At 41.6% G+C, this 22281-nt stretch overlaps 1 protein-coding gene across 1 annotated transcript in view; it reads right to left on the bottom strand.

Annotated features, from left to right (window-relative positions):
- tio (zinc finger domain-containing protein tiptop) overlaps nucleotides 1-21271 on the bottom strand; it is a 53995-nt gene extending 32724 nt beyond the window's left edge. Inside the window, exon 1 of the mRNA XM_018549434.1 lies at nucleotides 21096-21271. Coding sequence (XP_018404936.1) covers nucleotides 21096-21162 — 67 coding nt within the window. The 5' untranslated portion in view covers nucleotides 21163-21271. The remainder of the gene's footprint in view (nucleotides 1-21095) is intronic.
- Nucleotides 21272-22281: the final 1010 nt, after the last annotated feature.

The raw sequence follows: 22281 nt of genomic DNA, 5'->3' as shown, positions 1-22281 counted from the left end.
GTTCGCGAATTCGAAGATCCGATATGTGTTCCTCAACTGCTGCGGGATGCAAAGTATGGGTGGAGGAGAGAAAGAGAGAGAGATATTATTCCTATTTTACTTTATTACATTTAATATATGTTGTCCGTTAAGAGTTAATCCTGCATTTTTTAGACGCTCTCCGAAGAGATGTGCTAAAGATACTTAAAATTTGACAAATGGATTTGAAGTACAGGTACAGAAGAACGACGCGTATCTCGGAAGCGCACATTTTTCCGGAAACGACCGTGAGGACCGATCCGTCCCTGACTTCACTCAGCCCCACCTTTTACTAGCGTCCGTCCGTCGGCTCGTCTCCCCCCACCTCGCCTTCCGCGACCCTTATTACACGTCGCGGCTCAACTTCATCAGGGGGATGTCGCACCACTCTCACGAGTACCAGCATTAACCTACACACAAGGGCTACGTCACGTGTACGTGCACGCTACGTGGCAATGCTAATGTCCAGGAATGCGACCGTGTATGTAGATGCATCTGCAGTATTTCGCGATAATGGTGCACCTCGGGTAGGGGCGAAACGCCTCGTGCCTCGTGCAATGTAATTATAATTTTGCGATATATATATTACAAAAATATAATGCAACCTCGCGTGTTTTCCATCCACGCGCTGAATACTTGCGAATCACACAGATCGGAAAGCTCTTGCTACATGCACAGCTTATAATTATCACATATGCACATAATATAATATTAACATATCGTATATCAATATTTATTAACGATATTAAGGATTAGAAAAATACATAAAAAAAATTATTAATGCATCATTTTTTGAGTTGTTCATTTTGCTTCATTTTACTTCATTAATTTTTCTTATTTTAATATTTTAATGCGAAAGCATGAAATTATATATGGAGAATTACAAAATTTTCTCTTACGTAAATTCTAATAAATATAGTATAAATGACTGGACTGAAAGAACAGATTCGAAATCTCTAATTCCAAACGCGTTACGCAATCATTACGCGGCTACATGAAAAATTATAAACGTATATACAAGACGATTACAATGAGTACAACAGGGTTTCTCATTTCATTATGAACGACTGTGCGATCGTTGGACAATCAAACGACATTACTCGGAATATTTTTGTCAGGGACTTCGTGATTTCGCGCATGAGTCACGAGAGCGTGTCCGGGCCATTAATCGTTCGTAATTTCATTCAATTTAATTACCTGGCCAACGCGCTCAAACCAAACGGGGCATTAAACCGTCCATACCGAACGTAGTGTTTGCATTTTAATACGCGGGACGGATGTTCCCAGTTCGCATAACACTTTCGTGTTACCTAATAATAGGGGCGTAACGAGTGCTTTCCTGCATCGGTTAACGGCCAATAATTAGCAGCCACGGATTTTGTTGTATTTACGAGCGACCCGTTCGCTACTCACGAATCTTTCGCGCCTTCGCAACATGGCTATTGCAAAGCGTGTCAGGCAAGAAAAACTGTGTGTGTCTTACCCTTAACACACAGACAAAAAGCAACCGCTGGTCAAACGCGAATCAGCTCGCAAATGGACACGGTTGTGTTTCGAAAATTTACTTTTTCCTTCAACGATCAGAAATGAAAAGAAGAAGAAAAGAAAAAGAACTCGGCGATACACAGGATTCACTCGCGAGCGAATTTCGTTGATTACAATTGTATAAAAATTTCTCCCTATAATCCCTCGATTGAACGGATCATCCATGACATTCAACACAATGCTACGCAATCTTTCTGTTGAATGATTCAAAGGCTTTGATGGACGACAGGGGCTCCGTATTACTGATGCGTCGTGCAAATCCAAAATTTCATCGTCGATAAATTTTTTTTCCCCCCCGATCGATACGTCGATACAAAACCGAAATAATTTGATAAATGCATGGGCCATTGCGCGTAATGACAGCCTCTCGCTGCGTTTCGCTCCGGGCGTCATACTCTGCCGATCTCCTCCCTCCCTTCCCATCCTCTTTTTTTTATTTTTTCCGCCCAAAAGGTAATCCAATCGAGAACGATGATTGAATTATTAATTGAATGACGCGCGTGGCTGGGGTCACACGCGTGCTGCCGCGTATCCGACCTCTCTCTCGCAACGATGAGACGGTTGCTCATCGCGAATAATTCGTCGGGCTTGTGCAGCTAGTGCCTTTTAATGCGTCTCGAAAAATGTATCGACAACCGATAAACCGACAGAATTAAATTTCTCCTCTTTCCCGTGCTTTTACTGCAGCGGCAGCAGCAGCAGCAGCACGCCAAAAGGCAGGCGCGCGAGCGCGTACGCGAAAATAGATTTCGTTTTAAATTCCTGGCCGTGCGTATACGGTTTTCAATTAAAAATTTATCAGCACGCCCGATGAATGTATATCCGATATTTCTTTCGCTATATGTAATTATGACAATGCGTGTTCGTGTCGGACGGATCGGGTATCGCGTATCGGACAAGCCGAGCAAGGTGCTCCCTTCCCGCCTCGGTGCGTTCCATTCGCCTGTCAACGCGAAACTCGCTGTAATCCGCGAGCTCCCGATGGCTCGCGTCGGACCATCAAGCAGATTCTCTCTTGGATCGACTTCGGAATTAGCGCGAGCACTCCTGGGACGGACGGGAAGAGACGAGAGACAAGAGGGAAAAGAAATAAAAAAAAAATGGCCGCGTTCGGAGATGGTAAGCCGCATGAAGGAGGGGCTTTGTCTCGATCTCGTCGACGGCGACCTTGAATGATCTCGCCCTCGGAAATTTGATCGACACCGGTCAAACGGGTAGACCGGACTTCAAACGTGCCCCTGCCGCTCTCCTTCCCCTCCGCCGCCACCCCCTTTCCTCTCATCCTTCTTCCCCGCTTCCGAGTTTTGTTCAAGTGGCCCGACGTTGGTTGGAAGTCGGTCTCTCGCGGTGGACAGAGAGAAGATGACGAGGTGGAAGAAGCGGCAGTGATCCCGTCTACCAGGGAATAGTCGGGAGACGGGCGCGGCCGGAGTAACTCGGAAAGTGTCAGAACGATAATCTGACGCTGGCAACGTGATGGACAGGACGAACGGTCCACTTCGCCCTCAACTCTCACGTCTTCCAGCCGTTCCTTTTCCTTCTTCGTCCGTCTCCGCACCTCCGCTAATGCAAGACACACCGGGCCTGTATTAAATGCCGCCCGTTTTCACGGGACGGAATATCCGTCTGTCCCCTTCACGCGGTATAAAATAAGCTCATTTTTGCGTATCGCAAAACTTCTGAAATGCTTCAATTTCGATTACGCTATAATGTGTGTATATGCGATATCATACATAATATTTTAAGATTTTACAGACGCATGAAAGCAAATATTATGCAGTTTAATTAAGCATTCTAATATATTTATGATGCGATCTATTAACAACTTTTACGCGGACTCGGAACGAGTCGGAAATTAAAAATCTACAGCTTACGTCATTTATGTACTCATTGCTCCTTACTCTTGCTGATATAACGTCTTAATAATCTTCAAGAATCAACCTTATAATTCCTGTGTCAAATAAGAAATAGAAATTTTATAAGAATTGCTTTCGCGAGAGACGGCGCCAGTTTCAAAAGCTCTTTACGTGTGCCGCTCTCTAAAACGAGAAAATTAAACGCGGATTAACTACTGATTTTATACGGTGTTGTCCGCGAGAGCGAGATAGAGTGCGTATACACGAAATGTAAATAGGAGCGACGGGATAATAATGAATGCTCGTGGAATAGTAATGAGAGGCAGATGCACTGATAAAGAGGAGATAAGAAACGGAGAAAGTGTACGTACGCACGTATCTCAGGGCGACGTGTACATGACTTACAAAGAAGAGGCGATCAATAATGCTCTTTTATAAAACGTACAGCGTGTGACTTAAAAGAGAATTTAGACGTTGATTTAAGCACGCGGCTAACGTGATTTATCGCCGGCGCTGGTTCCGCAACGCACGACCCGTAACATTTATTGTTCTTCCCTGAGCGTACATACGTACGTACGTATCGCCTTTTTTCCCCTCCTTTTCAGAAATTGAAAAAGAATACGCGGCCCGCGGGAGAGGAGGCCGAGAAGGGCGGGAGAAAGAGAACGAAATCGGAGACCATCAGGAGAAACCTTTCGCTCCGACGTCGCTCCGGGCCTGACGCGGCTGTTGCGACGAGCGAGATCAGGATTTATTCGCAAAGAGAAGTGCTCCACTCGGATAAGCTATACCGCGACGGACAACGCAAACGAGCGACCGCTATGACAGAAAGAACGAAGAGAGTTGCACGCGAAAAGCTCGATACCACCCTGTTACGTAATACTCATTAATATACATTGTAAGAATTTGGCGCGTTTCGTCGAATAAAACAGCTGTCAGCGTTTCGACGATCTCGCTAAAAACGCCGATTCAATTTCAAGAGACGATTTTGCGCGTTGGCGCATCACCTTTTGGCTCGGTTCACCGTTTTCTATAGCGAGCTATACGTGTAAGATACGAGAGGAAGAAGAGGAGGAGCGCAGCGCAGAAGGAAATAAGATAACTCATCAAGAATTATACGTGAGGCGGTAACGAGAGAGAGAGAGAGAGGGAGGGAAACTGAAAGCTAAACGACCCCCCGGTAAGTGATCCATTTTCGAATATTAATTCCAGTCTCGTCACGTTCGAGTCATCGTCTGCTGCTTCGGTGCGAGACGAAAGCCAGGTGCATCGGGACGGATCGAGGTCGTCGCGACGAGGATGTTAATTGCGACGCGACGCGACACGTACGGCAGGAACGAAGGCGCGAGAGCATCCCCCCTCTTCGACCCGCTGCTTCTTTCTCGTTCGATTCGTCGATTGATTCCGACAGACGTATAGCCAGTCTGCATGTAATCGAAATAATTCATACCGAGCGCGATTGGCCAAGCGCATAACGCTCGCCTAACTCGGCAGCTGAGGAAATCGCGTCACGACGAGGGTCAGAGCGATATTGTCGCAGCAATTTTCCTAATTAGCAGCGAATGAAAGAACTACACTGACGCATCGCGTGGCAAATGCAATTAATTCGCGTTACGTTATTTGCGTGATGATTCATGGCCGACACGAGCCAGATAGTAATTCTTTAGGGATCTCGTAGGAGGGAGTAACGGAGAGTTCGGCATTCCCACATACACCATTTGAGTCTTCGCAAGTTTGCCCACACACACACACACACACACACACACACACACACATATCAATATAAAACACCGTAAACCATTATAAGCTTAACTCTGTAATAATGATAGACGTTGAGGATCTCCTTTCTATCTTCACACAGACATGATGTTAGTCTGACGTATACGACATAAGTCTCTCATTTGTAATATTAATGCGAAGCTCCGCAGCTTGATAAGCTTATTATTTATAGAATCAAGATCGAGTACGATGACCCGCGTTGCACGCTGTATCCACGTCGGGCTTTTGAAAGCAATGGTTTATGACTTGAAGGAAGAAAAAAAAGAAGAAAGAGAGAAAACGGTGGCTCGCGTCACCTCCCGACATTAGCGTGGATTCGATAACTCCCGTCGCCTTACAAGGACAAATGCCGTGTGGAGCTTCCTCCGACGCGAAGGTACCACCTGCGCACTTTCGGCGGCAAGTGCGGGGATCCCCATTGTGCCTTCTTTTCAGTGGGCTCACCTGGAATCACCGGGCGGCGATAAGATCTAACGAAATCGGCTGTCCCGTGGGGAATTAAAAATGAAGGTGGAACGCCCGCTGGCAAGCGGAGGAGGACAGTATTATCCGAGTCGTCCTTATCACGTGCGGCCTCGCATAAATCCAGCCGCAGGACACGCGAGTGCCGTGACTGAATACCGAGGATTGCGATCGCGCGTCTTCTTCAATCTGGCTCTAAGTAGGTCTCACGGATAGATTCGTACGGAAGGTAATGAAGTATACACGTTGGAATTCGCGTTTCTCTCTCGCGAGAAAACCACCACCCTGAATAATTTTATTGAATAAAAATACTCGGGTTTCCACCGAGCAAGAAAGTATCCCCTTTAATGCCAAAAGCGTGAAACACCGCAAAGCTTGCCTGTCGCTCTCCACACCCATTATTGTTCGAAGAACCCTCACCATGAACGGCCCTGAAACACCGATGAATTTTTCTCCCCCGTTCGGAGAAGAGTGTGGTCCGTTATTAACCCGGGCGCCCGCCGGAACGACCCGACATCGTTCAACCGCTCAAGTCGTCTCCGCGCCTTTCTCGACGACTCGTCGCGTCGATCGTCTTCTCTAAATATCCTCCTTCAAGACAATATAGCGATCCTCGGTAACGAGTCTATAAGAGCGATCGTCGGGTTTCTTCGAGAACGAGCGTCGTTGATTGCCACTGATGATGGCTGGATAAGAATTGACAAGCTGTCAATTATGGATGAACAAATATGGATAGGATACGCTCTCATTGAGCTATCTCTGTGATTCATTATAGAATTGTAGAACTAAAAGACTTTGGACATATATTCGAGAGTTTTAAGGAATTAATTAATTCTGCTCTTTTCGCCGGATTGTCAGCTTCGACGAGCAAGAAGATTCACGCTATACGTTATAAGTGAAATTAAAATAAAGATAAGTAAATGTATAGCTTTTATACAGAGGTAAAGATGTCTCACGAATTGAGGTAAAGAAGTTCCAACTCAATGCGCTGAAAGCGAAAACTTTTTTTTTAAACTTCAGGTGTAGACTTTCCATAGAGTGCATCGAATGCATAGAACGATACACCGTGTGTAATAAATACGTAGAGACACACAGTAATAAAGTGTACGTAATAAACGCATAGATACACACGGAAATCACATTGCTAATGTATAATGAGCCAACCATATACAATTTAAGATCTCCGGTCTAAAGCATTACCATGTGTGTATCGTATAAACCCATCATCGAAGAACATAATTCTGTTTTTATTCTAATTAACGTCGCGCTTAACTGCCTGCCACGATCTCAAAAAGAGAATCTCGTTTCAGGTTTCTTCGAAGAGATCATTCATCGGCAATATTTATTTTGTAGCTATTTCTCTTCAAGTATGACAGTTTTGTAAAATTGATACGTGTCACGACGAGCGTGAATTGAATTTGTAGATAATGCAAATGTAAATGGAAATACGATTATACGACACAAGGATATACACTTACAAAATTATAACATGAACTCTACACCGTATGAAAGAAAAAAAGTTATATTTCTTTTCTTTCAGAACAAATGAATTTATTTTACTGAATTTATGAAAATTTAATCTTTTTAAAGAAATCCTGTGCTTTCTATGCGCAACCTTTAACGATTTTTTCACAAGATTATAATAATAAAACTGACGTAACACCAAAGCTTGAATTTTTGCAGTTAGCGCTAAAATCAGTAACGGGTACAAAGAGATAAAAAAAATTTGGTTTAAATCTCAAAAATTGATTTTTAACGCTCAAGTCTCCACGCGGATGCATCAGCAAAATGACGACCTTTTAGAAATAGAGGTGCACGTGCGCGCGATCGCGAAGAATACGAGGCTCATTGGTTGATTCACGAAGCTCGTGCCGTCGCTTTCACGCGATCGCCATGTTCACCCGGTCCTCCTACGACCGTCGACAGAAATAAACGATACGTCTGGCAATAAATATCACGGTATTATAATTAAGCTAGCGGCAAAAGGGTATGGTGCACGGGCAATGTGTGCGGGACACGCAAGACAGAACCAGCCGGGGGGGAGCAAATAGATAGATCTTCCATTAGATGATCTCTGATCCGAAGCCACCAAGACACGAAATATAGAAAATATGTGCTTGTACATATTGATAACTTTGAAAAGGTAGGTCATTTATCTTTATAGCAGAAACAAAGAGCAGTTATTTACAGAAATCATCTCTGGAGTTCAGTAATAAACGTGACTTACTTATCTCTTCGGAATTAATACATAGTTCATCCACTAAAAATTCTAACCGTTTACATCTGAATAAAGAATAGTTGCAAAGTTGTATCTATTTTAAACAAGATCTATACCTAAATAAATTCGAGCTTAGGAATCCCAATTAAAAGAAGTTCGTTTTTATCTCAATTTGTGGGATAAAAAAACGCGATTAATAATATATTACTATTACAATAAACAGACACGACCTAGTTGGATGTGTGTCGTGAATACAAATCGTTCGAAACATTTATTGTGGCGTAGACGGCTATTTTAGCGACAAACTATTCAGCAACGCCTAGTCGCATTGACTAGGACGAAGTAAGGTACATAGGAAGATAGCGAAAGATACACTTTGATTTGTTTAGTCTGTCACAGGGGAGTACAGAATGGAGCGGAATGCATCAACGCCACTCAAGGAGGCATTGTTTCATCCGTGCGATGCGGCGCTGAAGACGATGCTGCCTGGACGTGGGCCGAGGAATGTAAATCGATGCGACGTATCCGCCATTGCGCGCTAATTTAGCGCCGAGGGAAAACGCGCGCGTTAAGTTGCGTATACTGTCATCCCGAAATTCATCGACGACGGCCGGCCGTGTGCCGTCTCACGTGTGATGCGCGCGCGCGCGAGATATAACTAGTCACATACATATTGCACGTGCATCTCTCGGAGAGGCGCGTTCACATCGCCTGTCACGCCGCGCGAAGAGCGGAGCGAGGCGGTATAAGAGAGCGGAATGAATCGCTGCCACTCAAGGAGCAGCCGTCGGATGCGGCGGATGGACTGACAAGGCCGAGTTGGAACGTCGTGACGTTGAAGACGCGATGCTGATATACGCGTCCACTACCGTGATGCGCGCAACCAGCCGCGCTCTCGACAAGCATCCCGCCGTTCTCCCGAGTCCACACCGTGAGGAAACCCTCCCTCCTCTCTCTCTCTCTCTCTCTCTCTCTTGCTCTTCTTCGTTTTTATCTATATAGAACGCAGACGTGCGCACACACTTCCTGATGGCACGACGCACGCAGCGAGAGATATTACACGTTTCTCGCGCGGGGTTAGCCTTGTGCGGCATATTAAAAATGTTTTCAGAACCCTAAGAAAACGATTAAAATAAGCAATCGGTTTCCCCCCCCCCCCCCCGCGGTGGATGCTAAAATTAAAACTCGTGGCTTTCGCTTGGAAGTCCTTCCTTCTCAAAGCCAACGCCGCGGATAGTCATCCCCGCGGAGGCCAAGTAATTGCATCCGACGTTACATAAAGTCTGCGCGCCCGAGTTGTTGTGAACGAGATCAAAAAGTGTAATCGAGATACGACGCGAATGTGAAATTACCAATAATGCACGATGGACTTGACGCGAGTCTCTCTACCTCTATGGTCGTCCTTTATCAACGATCTACCTTGTACAGGAATGTATTTACACGGTGATCTCCAACGCGTTTCCTCTGCATCTCCGACGAGAGGATTTTGCTTTCTCTTGTGCCGAAGAAAACGACGATGATGAAAGTGTCCTCGATAAATTTCCCAATCTTGCAGCGCGCGCGCGCGCGCGCGACGTACGAATGTGGCCTTGCCAGTCCATCAGAGTGCAGCATTGGCTTTTCGAGTGGCAGCAACCGATTCTGCTCGACTATACTGCTCGCTCGAGCGCTTGCATCGTGTCAGATGAAGCGATGATAAGTGAATGTTCTGTCGATGCGTATGCACATGAGTTGTCGGCACTTACAATCGTACATACTTACTCGGCGAGGAGTAAAAAAGTGCTCGAGGTATTATCGAGCGCCCCCATGAAATCATTGGGATATTTCGTTCGATATTGCGCCCGTCATTGCGTCGCATATCGAGCTCTCTCCCTCTCATGAATTTTGCGCTCTTACACTTTCAATCGCGCAACGATTTTCGTTCTGTTTAATAACGCCAGGAAAAATCACGCGTTTGCAGTATTTCTTGGGATATTCTAAAAAAATATAGATCGCAGAAAAGAACAGTTTTGCTAAAGTATTTATTAATTTTAGTAGATCTCTCTCTGAGAATAATATTTGTTAAATCATCAAAATATTAATGACGATACTGTAAAAGACGTTGTCAATATTTTACATTCTGACAATCAACTTAAGCATCCTGTATAATTATTTTGATGGTCCAAATAAAATTATGTTCAAATCTGTTTTTGTAAGTAAATGTTTAGATACTTTGGCAAAACCATTTTCTCTCTCTCTCTGTGTGTGTGTTTTAACACCAACATAATGTAGCTTAAACACCCTAGTTTAAAATCCTATTGTTAAATCCACACTATGTTGATATAAATATCAACATCGACGCGATGTTGATATTTCTTATAGAGTGAAGGAAAAACAGTAACTCGTTAGGCACGTCGGACTAGAGCCGTGTTCTGATACACCCTGTCAGTATACATAAATCCTACAGTACACGTAACGTGAAGTATAGATTTTTAGTACTGCTAGTGTATCGGAACGAAAATTATAAACGCTTTTAAATGGTATAATGTCGTCCGGTGATAGAACTATCACGATAATTATCCCGAATTTTCGACGGGGACTTTCCGACACCCGATGGCACGTTACCGTGTTTCGTTGTATCCGCGGGATGAGAGAATGGAAACGCGCACGAAAAGTCACGCACATTCGACCGATTTTTGCACTCGCCGGTACAAATCGCGATTTTCCCATAGTGCATTGCACGCTCGCTCGAGCGTGGCGGCACGCAGGCGGTTAATCGTTCCGATATTTAGTTTTTCTCCGCGTTATTAACCAAGCGACTCCGTCTTACGTAATTCTTCGACGGTGGGCTCCTCTCGGATTACCGACCTCCATTAAGATCGACAAGAGCACCGGCAGCGCGAGCGCGTGCGTGATTGCGACGACACGCTCCGGGTTTCAATTCGCGCGCGGATCCGCGCATAAATAAGCGCAGACACTTGGCAATGAACTGCCGGCGCGCTGGGGGTTACTTACAAATCGTTCGCACATTAATTTCCGCCAAAGACTAATTCCCGATGCGCATATTAAGCAATAGGAGCGTGTCGCTCACGGACATTGTGCGATTTCGCATTAAACACAAGATCATTATGTTCGAATAAATGAACGATATATCACTGTCGTGCCGCGCGCATGTGTGTTGGAGCGCACTCACCAGGAGATGACGTTGTTAATCAATCAGCCGCCGCGAGGGAGATCGCGATCCGATCTAAGCGATCGCCGCGCGGCATTAAAGCACGAGGACAGCCAATTCCTTGGACGCGCGCGCGGCCTAATTGCGCGTTCAAGTCGAGCACGAAGCGAGAGGGAAGCGGATCACGGGACCACCCCGCCAGCCCATTCCGCAACGACCCCCCGTTGAATCAACCCCAGCCGAATCGCCGCAAACCGCCTCTCGCCACAGCCGCAGCCGCTGACGCGGACGACTAATATCTCGTTCTTTTGTTGCGCTTCGCGCGGGCAATTCGCCGGCCCCGCGCTCGCAACGAATTTCGGGCTGATTATTCGGAGCGGTGGAATGATGTCGGTCGGGGCTGGATTAAAATGCTCGCTGGCTATACCGAAGCTGGAAACTGTAACGAGGGTTGCTCCACGCAGTGGATGTCACCCTCGGGAGAGGGGCCTCGGTTGCTTTTTCCTTCCAAAATCGTGCAGGATTGTTATCGCATGCCGCTTTATCTCTCGATCGACGATGCATCGTTAGATCCATCATTTCCAGGTATATGATTCACTTTTGATATCAGTGTGTTTCGCAGACAGTTTCTTTCTACGCTTAGTCTAAACTTGAGCGTCTCTAATGTAGACTGTACTCTCGAGTTCTACGAAACAACTTGTGATATACACGTAGCTTCATGAAAACTAATATATTCTTGGAGGCAGAAAAAGAAGAAGGCGTAAATGAAAGAGTCAGAAGCGCGCGCAATATCGAGAATAAAAGATGCAATTATAACGCGGATAGTAGGCGTCACATGGCGTCAATAAAATCAGGTCGATTGAGGTTGGGAAGATTAAGCAATGAGAAAAAGATCGCGATACAACTGTGTGTATGTGTGATTCTGGAATAATAATCGACACGGCAAATTACATCTTTTTTGCGTACGTCCTTGTTGACATATAGTCATGCTACATCATCAATGACAGCTAACGAGATTCGACTTTCTATGTTATAATCGAAGATGTCACGCGGCAAACAACGAATGTTGCCGCGCGAAAAGAGGGTCGTTCTCTTGGACGGTAATAATAATAAAAATTCATGCGACATTTTATGGCCACCATAAAACACAGAAAGCCAATGAGAAAGGTAGTTGTATAGAAAGAAAACGGGTACACACAAATTACAACGAGAGACAGCCGACCAATCATCGTTAATCGTATTATAATGATTATGTAAAACAGCACTTTAAGCATTGCAATAAAAATCTGAATACGTACATGAGTATTTCGGTAAAAATTTTGTTATATGTATATATATAGGAAGGCGAATTGCACGATGAATCGCTTCGTAAGCTTGTTTCGTGTCTCAAAAGACTTATTACAAAGGTTAAATAAATATTATTACTCACTGATTGAACAAGTTGTCGACCGATTACAAACGTCTAAGAATAGATCGATGATCGTATGAGTATCTGTATATGGAAAATAACGCTGACTTGCTATCTCTCTCATTCAATTACGGACGAAAGAGCTCGATACGATATACATTTTGTATAAATATCTTTTACTTACTCTCTTCGCATTGCGCAACATATGTATAAAATTATATGTCTCCTCTCGTTATATAAACGTCGTTCGCCAATCCCAACGAAACCCTGTACGCGGACGCGAGAGTGACGATGAAGTATAAACGTTACCTCAATAAGCGCTCGTCGCAAAGGCGACCAGTTCGAAAGTGCGATAAAGAGGCGATCGCGCGAACGCGCCGCTTCGGGGTTCAGAAGCGGAAGAACGACGGCCGCCCCCTGGAAGACGGCGCGGCGGGGCGACGAGAGCTGTGCGGCCGTTAGCGCATTTTACGGCGGCATTAAGCTTCTCTTAAATGACGCACGCAAAGTGCTCCTGGCCGCCCCCTCCCCCCTCCCCCCTCCCCTCCTCGCCGCATCCTTTCCTTTGGACCAGGAACGCTAACCGTCCTGGTCCACCCACCTCCTACCCGCCAAGAAGCTGCTTCCTGTCATGCGAAATCACCTTTTCACCCAGTCACTTCGCACCCATCCTCGCCGCCTCTTTCCTCTCCTGCCATCCTCTCTCCGTCCGGTTTTAGTATCTATCTGTCCGCGCGTACAGATTTAAACCGACAATTTCTTCGTGCTTCGGAATGCCATTGACGAAACGGTTATACTTTACAGCCGAAAAATTGTTACGTGTTAATCAACGGATAATTGTTACTTCGTGTAGGTAATAAATTTAACTCTAGAATGGCATCGATAAATGATACACGGTATTACTATTGATACGTAAATTTTACGTACAAAGAAATAGGTTATTCTTAATTAATATAACACAAGTTTTTAATACATTTTACATTGTTTAATAAAAAAAAAAAAAAAAAGGATTTATAATCTATTATAGGTGATCTAGATCTTTATAAACACAAAAATCGAATTACTAATTTAATTTAAAAAGATAGAAAAAATAATCACTTACACTATCAATTTAATCTTAATAGTATGTAGTCCAATTGTATGTGTCTCCTTATAATATTTAAATAAAACACATTTAAAATAACATAAAATAATGACAAAACTGTTTAAAAGTTTAAATCATTCCTCACGCTTTCTGTTATTATATGATACTAACCACTGAGGAGTTAAAACTGATATATAACAGAGTTTTTAAAAGCTTGTTTCTCTTCTTGTCTCAGCTTTTGACATGGCAGATTGGACTTCCCTCAATAATCACTGAAAGCATAGCTTAGCATTCAATGACCTCGCTCACCTGCAGGTAAAATTTACGTATCGATAACGTTTTGGGATTAATATACACATGGGAATTCTTCTCAAACAAACAAATCGAAAACTTTTAAATATAAAATGATGATTAATGCTGAATATCTTCGAATCAAGATTCAATCTTTATCATGATGCATCAACGTTTCATAGTTTTGAATAGTAAAATATGGAGCGAAACATGAAGCTCAAGCACGCAATATGATCTATGTATATGACATACTTGATCGAATATCTCGGTACTATAAGATAATAATAGTTCACGTATAAAATGATATCTATCAGTATTTATACCTATCTAATAACGACTTATGGACATTTACCGCTGGAAATAAAAAAACGATCGGATAAGAAGGTGACAGTGTTTATTAAATTACGACGGTAATCAGCTATTCACAGTTCAAAAAGAATAATAATTATATGTTACATGACAACTAATCTGTCTTACTTATTCCATTTACAGTAAATTAACAAATGTATTATTTTTGCAATTTGACTTCGTTCCAATTTTTAATTTATTGCATCCGAAAATTTGTAATCTTCAATTGTATCAAAAACGTTACTGAAAGGTATAAGGATGAAAATCAATAACATCGTACATCTATACTTAAACATTTATGCAAACTAGAAATTTGTTTCGTATACAAATCTTCCCCGCAACAAATTACCGCGTTTTACTTTCCTACAAGGTATTATTACGTGGTGAATAACGTGTACTTTGCGGATGCAATTGAAAGCTCGCCCCGCTTGTGTACACGTAAAAACTTGGCGCGGGAAAGTCGAGTGACGTAGGATACTGAATCGAGGGGTGCCAGGACACACAGTCAGTTTGTATAAAAGTGGATCGAGGAGGGTACCTGCGACAGAGATCAGACGTCGCGTGTGCGCTTGTGCCACGTATGCACAGAGAAGAACGGGCGCGCGCGGGAAACACGGAGAGTCACGTCGGGGCACATAAGTCCATCCTCCAGAGTGGGCGGCGCGGGCCGCGTCGAGCGCTCTCGAGTATTGACAGATATTTAAATGAATATTCCTCGGCTGTTAGGGGTCCTCTTTGAAATCAAAGCAGAAGGCACAACGGTTCATTTAGACGTGCGCCCGATATCCCCTCGCCGACCGGCTCTCGTGGATACAGAATTTCACTTGTCACATCGTCCGCGGGTTATCGCCCAGCGAGACGACGATCGTCGGCCGAGGATGATACGGGAAGGTTGTCTTCCGTTTGTCGCACGCACGCACGCGGTCTCGTACTCTTTCGCCCGCTTTCGATCTTATTACGAGCTTGTCGTATAATATGTATTTCCCATCCGCCAATTATATCCTTCTTTCCTTATCCTTTCTTTCCTAATGAAATGCTTTTACAGATAAATAAGACAAAAGAGATACAATAAATTATTCCTACGTTTTACTATTAATGATGATTGTCAAAAGGTATGGTTAGAGTGATGAACACGCTTGGTCAGGAAATCCATTTAGTATTCTCTGAATTATGCACAACCAAACATTATGACTCGTCGAGCACAAACGGAATTATAGTTTCATCGAAAAAATCGTACGTGTGTTTAGCAAATTTATAGCGAATTTATCGATCGAGATAAAACGTTAATAAAACGCTGATGATAAGCTGGTGGTAAAATGTAGGCTGGTTGAAACTGGCATTCGTGAAAAATATGAAACGGTGAGGAGTAAAATCACCATCAATGACGCGAAATTAGAATTAATGGGCCTTCTGTAAAGTGAAAGCGCGGCTGCACTACTTGGATATGCTTACGTTGGGCCCGCAGCTGTCAAGTAGGAAGATTTACATCAACGGAAATATAAATTATCGTATTGGATTGACAGCGATTTCCCGAGAAAACCTTAGCTATGTAGTTTCTTATTAATTTATCTATTTACTTCAATGTGATACAAGAAAAGAAATAAAATGGTAAATTTCCTCTAACTGCCAAATAAAAAGATCTAACGTTAAATAATAATACGTATGTATACATACGCTTATTTTTTCTAATCTAAGTATCGAATACTCCAATCTGTGACAAACCAGTAATATAAATCTTTTATAAAATTCTAAGATACTTCTATTCCAAAAAATTGTAATTATTTTAGCTTATGAGTTCGCGCGTGTATAAAATAATTGTTGATTGTTTTTTACAACAAAAAAAAATTTATTTACGTAATTTCACAATTATTGTACAAGAAAATTTAACTCGAGCCATTATGAATGTTGGAAAATCTTAAATGATAAATAATTTCATCAAATATATACTGTAGAAGCTTGAACATTTTTTTTCTGTCAGAAGGCTACAGGAAAAAGACTCGTGTTACGGTATCAAGCTAATAAGTGATAACTCCAATCACAGTATGATATAGCAAAGAGGAATTTTCTCGTTCGGGGAAATTTACCATAATCGAGCGATGAACACACGGCTGCTATATATATATATATATTTTTTTTTTTCCCAGGTGATGAGAGCCGGGTGAAAGCACACGCGGCAATAAATCCCCGGACCTGTGCTGCTAATTTTCACGGAGCCGTTGCACGCACGTACCTACGCAAAGCGTGCCCACACGATGTCGGGCAGGTGCGCGTCTACATCGTTACCGCTAGAACGCGGACACGGACGAAGATACACGCGCGACGAGGTCATGACATATACCTGGAACGAGATCGGCACTGTTACCGAACCGGCCGATCGTGTCCTTGTAACTTTTACCGAAGTTACTATGATCAAGCAAAATTTATTGCCATCGTCGGCGACGGTTGTATCTCGACTGTGCGAGCCGCACCGGCTTGAGCACGAGTGGCCTTTTCATGTAGGTATATACCTCCTGATGTATTTCGCTGATTAAAACGCGTTAATTTTCTTGTCGCGAGACGCGTTTTTACGACGACGGGCCTCCGTGAAATTATTAACCATTAAATGCGTACGCACCGGGACGCCCCGCGTGATCCAAAGGCAGCCTCGTAAATTCCTCGGCGCCCCGTTTCATTTTAATACTTATTCCGCGATACTTATTATTATTCTAAATACGTTGCGTTCGACGCGTTCCTTAAAAGCGTTTCAGAACAAACACGAGATAATTACAATATCAAACCGAGTCGTGAACGCGAATAAAAAGACAACGAGAATACATTACGGGAAGAATGATGTTATGAGTTGCAATTTGAGAAAGTTAAAAGTTGTTACTCTCAAAAACATATATATATATTCGTATATACAAAAATAATTTCGCGCAGATGTTGTAAAGGGATAAAGAAACTTACTTTATTTCAAGAATTAAATACACCGCCAATGTATTGCGCAATAACCCAAGTGCTACGAAGTTGTAAGATTATTATTATCGTTTCTCGAATTTGTGAATTTTAATTAATGCGGTCCGCACTAAAATTCCATTAAGTTACGATTTATGCTTAATTGCCTGCAAATTTCCGACGACGCGTAAATATTTCTTTATATAGTTATATCTCCGGCCATAAACCAAAGACAACAATATTTTCGTTAAGCGAAAATCTACGGCGAGCATCCTTTTCAAAAGCGACTGCGGAGAGAATCCCTTTACGAAGTTCGCCCGCGGAGAATTTCTTCGTGAGCTGCATTTACAAAGAGTCCAACTACGAGGTACATTAGTCGAGATTATATCCGGCAAAGGAAGTCGACCAACTTCCGAAGACACTGTTGCAACTAAATCTCCGCGAATCTGGCGACGTCCAAAGACATCGAACTTCTGCGGAGTCAGCAACAAATACACCAAATACAACATACTGGATCGTAAAGCGAAAAGTATGCACCGTCGAATGCTTTATTGCGAATGAGATATAGGTATATCTTATAGATATGTATCTCGTATAGATAGAACGAAAACAACCGAGTCCTATCTCTTCAGCTGGCACCAAAATTCTTTTTAAGAAAATAGAACAAGTTTCCACGTGGACAATCTGTGACGTATTTCATCACGCGAGCTTTCAACATAAATTTATTTTAGACGCGAGATTTATTTATGGTACTTGCACATAATATCGTATTATAAGTAATTAATTGGACGACATAGAAAAATGACACGGGGCAGAGAGAGAGAGAGAGAGAGAGAGAGAGAGAGAGGGGGGGAGAGAGAGAGAATTCCAGTAATGGATTTATAGAGCAAACAGGCGTTCCGCTTTACTATTATATTATACTTAAGTATATACGAGTAAATGTTTCACACAAGCAACGATAACCTGAGAAATATTAACAACCGCAGAAATATAATATAAAGGCTCTCTCGAAACAACGTTATTACCAGCATCAGGTATGTATAATTATTACGATAATATGCTACGTATAAAAATAAATGTAATCAAATATTTTTATAATTAATACACTGAAAAAAATTGGTTCAATTAAATACGTATATTATAATCAGACCGTTTGGTGAAATACGAACGATTTATAATTTTGGTTAAAATAACCAAATATAAGAATTGCATATATTTTGATTACTATAATCAAACACATTTGACTATATGCATTCTGATGAAAATAACAAATTTTTTGATTGAAATATCGAATTATTTAATTATAATAAATCTATGCGTAAAAACAAAAATTTCGTTTAATTCTATAATGCTTTTTTAACCATAGTGTCTCGTTGATCTTACCCTTTTTCCCTGATAATATTGCAATAACAACCGAATACCAGATTGAATATTATTATTACATATGTATGAACCAAAGTACTAAACCGTATTAAAACCGTACTAAAATATTTAATTATAATAATCAGAAAATATTTACTTGTATTAAAATTTGTTTAACTAAATATCTGTTTAATTCATAACTATGTTTTTCCCACACACAGATATAAATCTCATTGATATTTTATCGCTACTTTTTAAATATTCAATATGATGTGAATATCTCAACATTTTTCCAATCGATAATTTAATTGGATAAAGAATCTCGAAGTTTTTAACATGCAATTCGCTGTAAATCAGTTCACAATAACACGCGGATTTCCGGCAAGGTCTGCGATCCGAGAAATCGGAGCTGGTTACGCGTTTCAGATGGATCGAGAAAACTCGTCCGGTTATCGCTTTGCGGCTCCATTTCGAGACGCATTCAAGCGACGTAATGAGTTACGGCGTCACGTTGGATTTGCAAGTGAGACGAGTCAACCAGTTGCTCGGTTTGGATTGTCTTTGCCTTTGGGAGGCAGGTTACACAATACAGCTTTCGATTTATCGGTCGATTTATTAGTTTCTCCTGTCTCGCTAATTACTTTCTCATTGCAGGAATTCTGGCACTGTAAAGCCGAACGACTTTCGCGCAGTATCGCGCGTATACGTACGAGTTTCATCGGATCTGCAAGTGAAAAGAGCCCAACCAGTTGCTCTGCTTGCTCTGTTCGAATAACTGCACTCGTCGAATTCGAGTTCATTGCTTGATCTCCTACTCTCATCTGATTGATCAATACTCATATCATACACAATTATCAATAAAATCGTATCTGTGTAAAAACATACGTAAATTACAAAAAACAAACTATGCACAAAAGAAATTGTATGTATAAAAAGAAACTCTATTATTGATATTTATTATTGATACATAAATCATCAACGCGTTTCGATGAAAACGATTAATGTGTGCATCATTTTTTCATTAATTTATTTTAACGTGCTAATCTATTATATTTTTATTCTATCCTATTTTGTTTTCGCAGGAAAGCTCGATTTTATTTCTCAAACAGATTTTTTAGACACAATACTTAACAATATTCATAATTTATACGATAAAACCCGCTTATTGCACCATGCTATGTATCTTATCTTCTTAATTATTTTTATATTGTGAACAGGAACGAGAGAAGTGAAATATCTCCCGTTATATAGGCTCGCAAAACTAATATAAAAAGAAGAGCAGTGGGATACGTTAGCAGATATCTATCATACGATCGACATAGCAGCTGCACCAGTATCCTTTTAGACACTACTAATGCTTTATCATATAACATAGACTTGTATGCCAAGGTGGTGTAAGATGACGAGAAGATCGCGATTGCAAGTGCCATATATTTATGTCATCCAGCGGAATCGACCGAAAGATGCAAACCATTATCTCTTAACGTAGCAGCATCGACGATAAATCGTAAATTTGTGAATCGTACAATAAAATTTACTGTTTATAGCACCCGTAACGGAATATAATGACCGTCGATGAGATGTCGTTTCGCGCAATGTGAATCCGAGTTGAAAGCCGTGTAAACAATTTCAGAGTATATACGCACTGTATATCTTCAATACTTGTATTATGATTTTTATATATTTTTTTTCAAGTTAATCGACATTAATCACGTACCTGTTGGTCAGGAATGCGTGAGTAAATGTCATTTCCAAGAAACGATACCGAGCTCCGATGCGGGGACATAAATCGAGAGGAAAATGAGAGACAGAAATCATGATTTACTGAGTACTTTCAAGGTAATAGATCGAATGTTACTTAAGAACATCATAATCGTGAAGGATAGTCCGGTCGAAGGACATACGAGCAAACCTCAGTCGATATCTGTTCGTCCAGAATGTCGTTTATAACACTTGGTCGCACTTATCGATCCTCACCGCACGTTACCGATCGCTTTTGCTCTGTTATTCGCTTATAACCGTCGTAAATATCCGATTTACGGCTAGACCAGACCGGTTTGTCGACGATAATCAGTTAATGAGTCGAAACGTACGAGTAGTTGCCCGCAGTATTCCCAGCATTGCACGAACTCGTTTAGGATTTCCGAGATTATTGGATATCTGGATCTCGCCTTTATACAATATTATGATTTTTTATTTACGTTATTCGTAAAAGTAAATGTTTAATCCTACACATATCCGAAGTAAAATACACAATTCGAATACTCGCACGTTTCACTTAGACACTTAAGCACTACAGTGCACCACAGAAAAATGACGGAAGGAAAAAATCCGAGTTAATTTCAAAACAATGCTACAATAAGTCGTGTAAAACCGTGTGTTCTATACGAAAAACAAGCAACGAGCTTAAACTAATATCTCCAAGTGGCTACGAGGATGGTATCATTTAATCGCCGATCAATCTCGCTTCTTTCCCGAGCGAGCGCAGTATACTTCGTATACCGCTATGCGGCACACGCGAGAAGCGGTATCTCGTCGGAACGTGAGAAGTGCAGGATGCAAAATAAAGAATAAAATATACGTGCGTGCGTGCGTGCGTGCGTGCTTACGTGCGTGAGATGTTACATATGGATATTTACCGGTAAGGTTATCACCGCGCTGCTGCGGCCATCGGAAAGAAGGCCTGGGCTGCTGCTTGCTGCGCATATCTCCCGTCCGGTGCGGCGGCTCCGAGCCGCTCGCTTTTCAAACGATCGGAGACCACTACTTACCTGAAAGAGAACAAGATAGAATAGTCAAAATCTCGTATCTTCAAATTCTTTTCTTTTTCTTTTTTTTTTTTTTTTTAGTGAGATCATGCAACGTACGTCTCGAATAATTAGGTTCTAACGGCAAAGATAGGTGACAATTTTCAATTTATGACCAAACATTAACATAAAGTGTCATTCGCATTTCTAAACATTTTTCAGAATTTCTTTTGTAAAAATACAATGTAAAACTAGAAAAAGGTGGGACAAACGCCATAAGATGCAAAACAATGCAAACCTAGGTTAGGTCCAAACCTAAGCTATAAGTCAATCATCTTCTTCAGCTATCCGTTACTCGAGACGTCTTGCGGCTTGACAAAATGTTGCATAGTCAAAATCAGATTTACGTGGTTCAAAATAATACAAAATCAATAAATCTTGTGTGTTCAATACTGCTATACCTGGTTTCAGGCTATTGATCGTAAAAATACTATTTCCTGTCAACTAATGTCAGTTTGAAATACTGTCAATAAATTTGTCCCACGTCATACAATAGTATAACTCACATATTTCCTTAATTGTACTATATATATTATATTATTATAATATATAATATATATGTATATGTTGTAAAATCTATAAATTAATGTGTATTAAAAAATAATATTAAACATTAAATCGCATAGGACCGTGTGTGTATTAAAATAAAGATAAGAAAAAAATACCGTATTAAAACAAAGTTAAAATTATACGCTTCAAATTCAAAACTTGAATTTTTCCAGCGATTACGTATTTATGTTATTATTAACAAACTATTGATACACTTTAATATTAATATAACCACCATTCTTCATAGTTTAACTTCTAGTATACATAACGTGGAAAAAAGCATGCAACTTTTAAGACAGCTGATATTGAATGGGTGATATATCGCTCGGCAAACGTTGATAGCTTCTAAGAAAATCCACGCTTTTTCACGGCGAGTTTCCCAATCGACGCGACGCTCTTGTGATTCTCCAGGAGGTGGAGAGCCGCCCTACTCGACGGGTTTTTTACGAAGGGTGCCAAAACCTAGGCT

Source organism: Cyphomyrmex costatus, unplaced genomic scaffold (genome assembly GCF_001594065.2).
Source record: "Cyphomyrmex costatus isolate MS0001 unplaced genomic scaffold, Ccosl1.0 scaffold82, whole genome shotgun sequence".
Lineage (NCBI taxonomy): Eukaryota > Metazoa > Arthropoda > Insecta > Hymenoptera > Formicidae > Cyphomyrmex > Cyphomyrmex costatus.
This window is presented reverse-complemented; position numbering and strand designations above follow the sequence as displayed.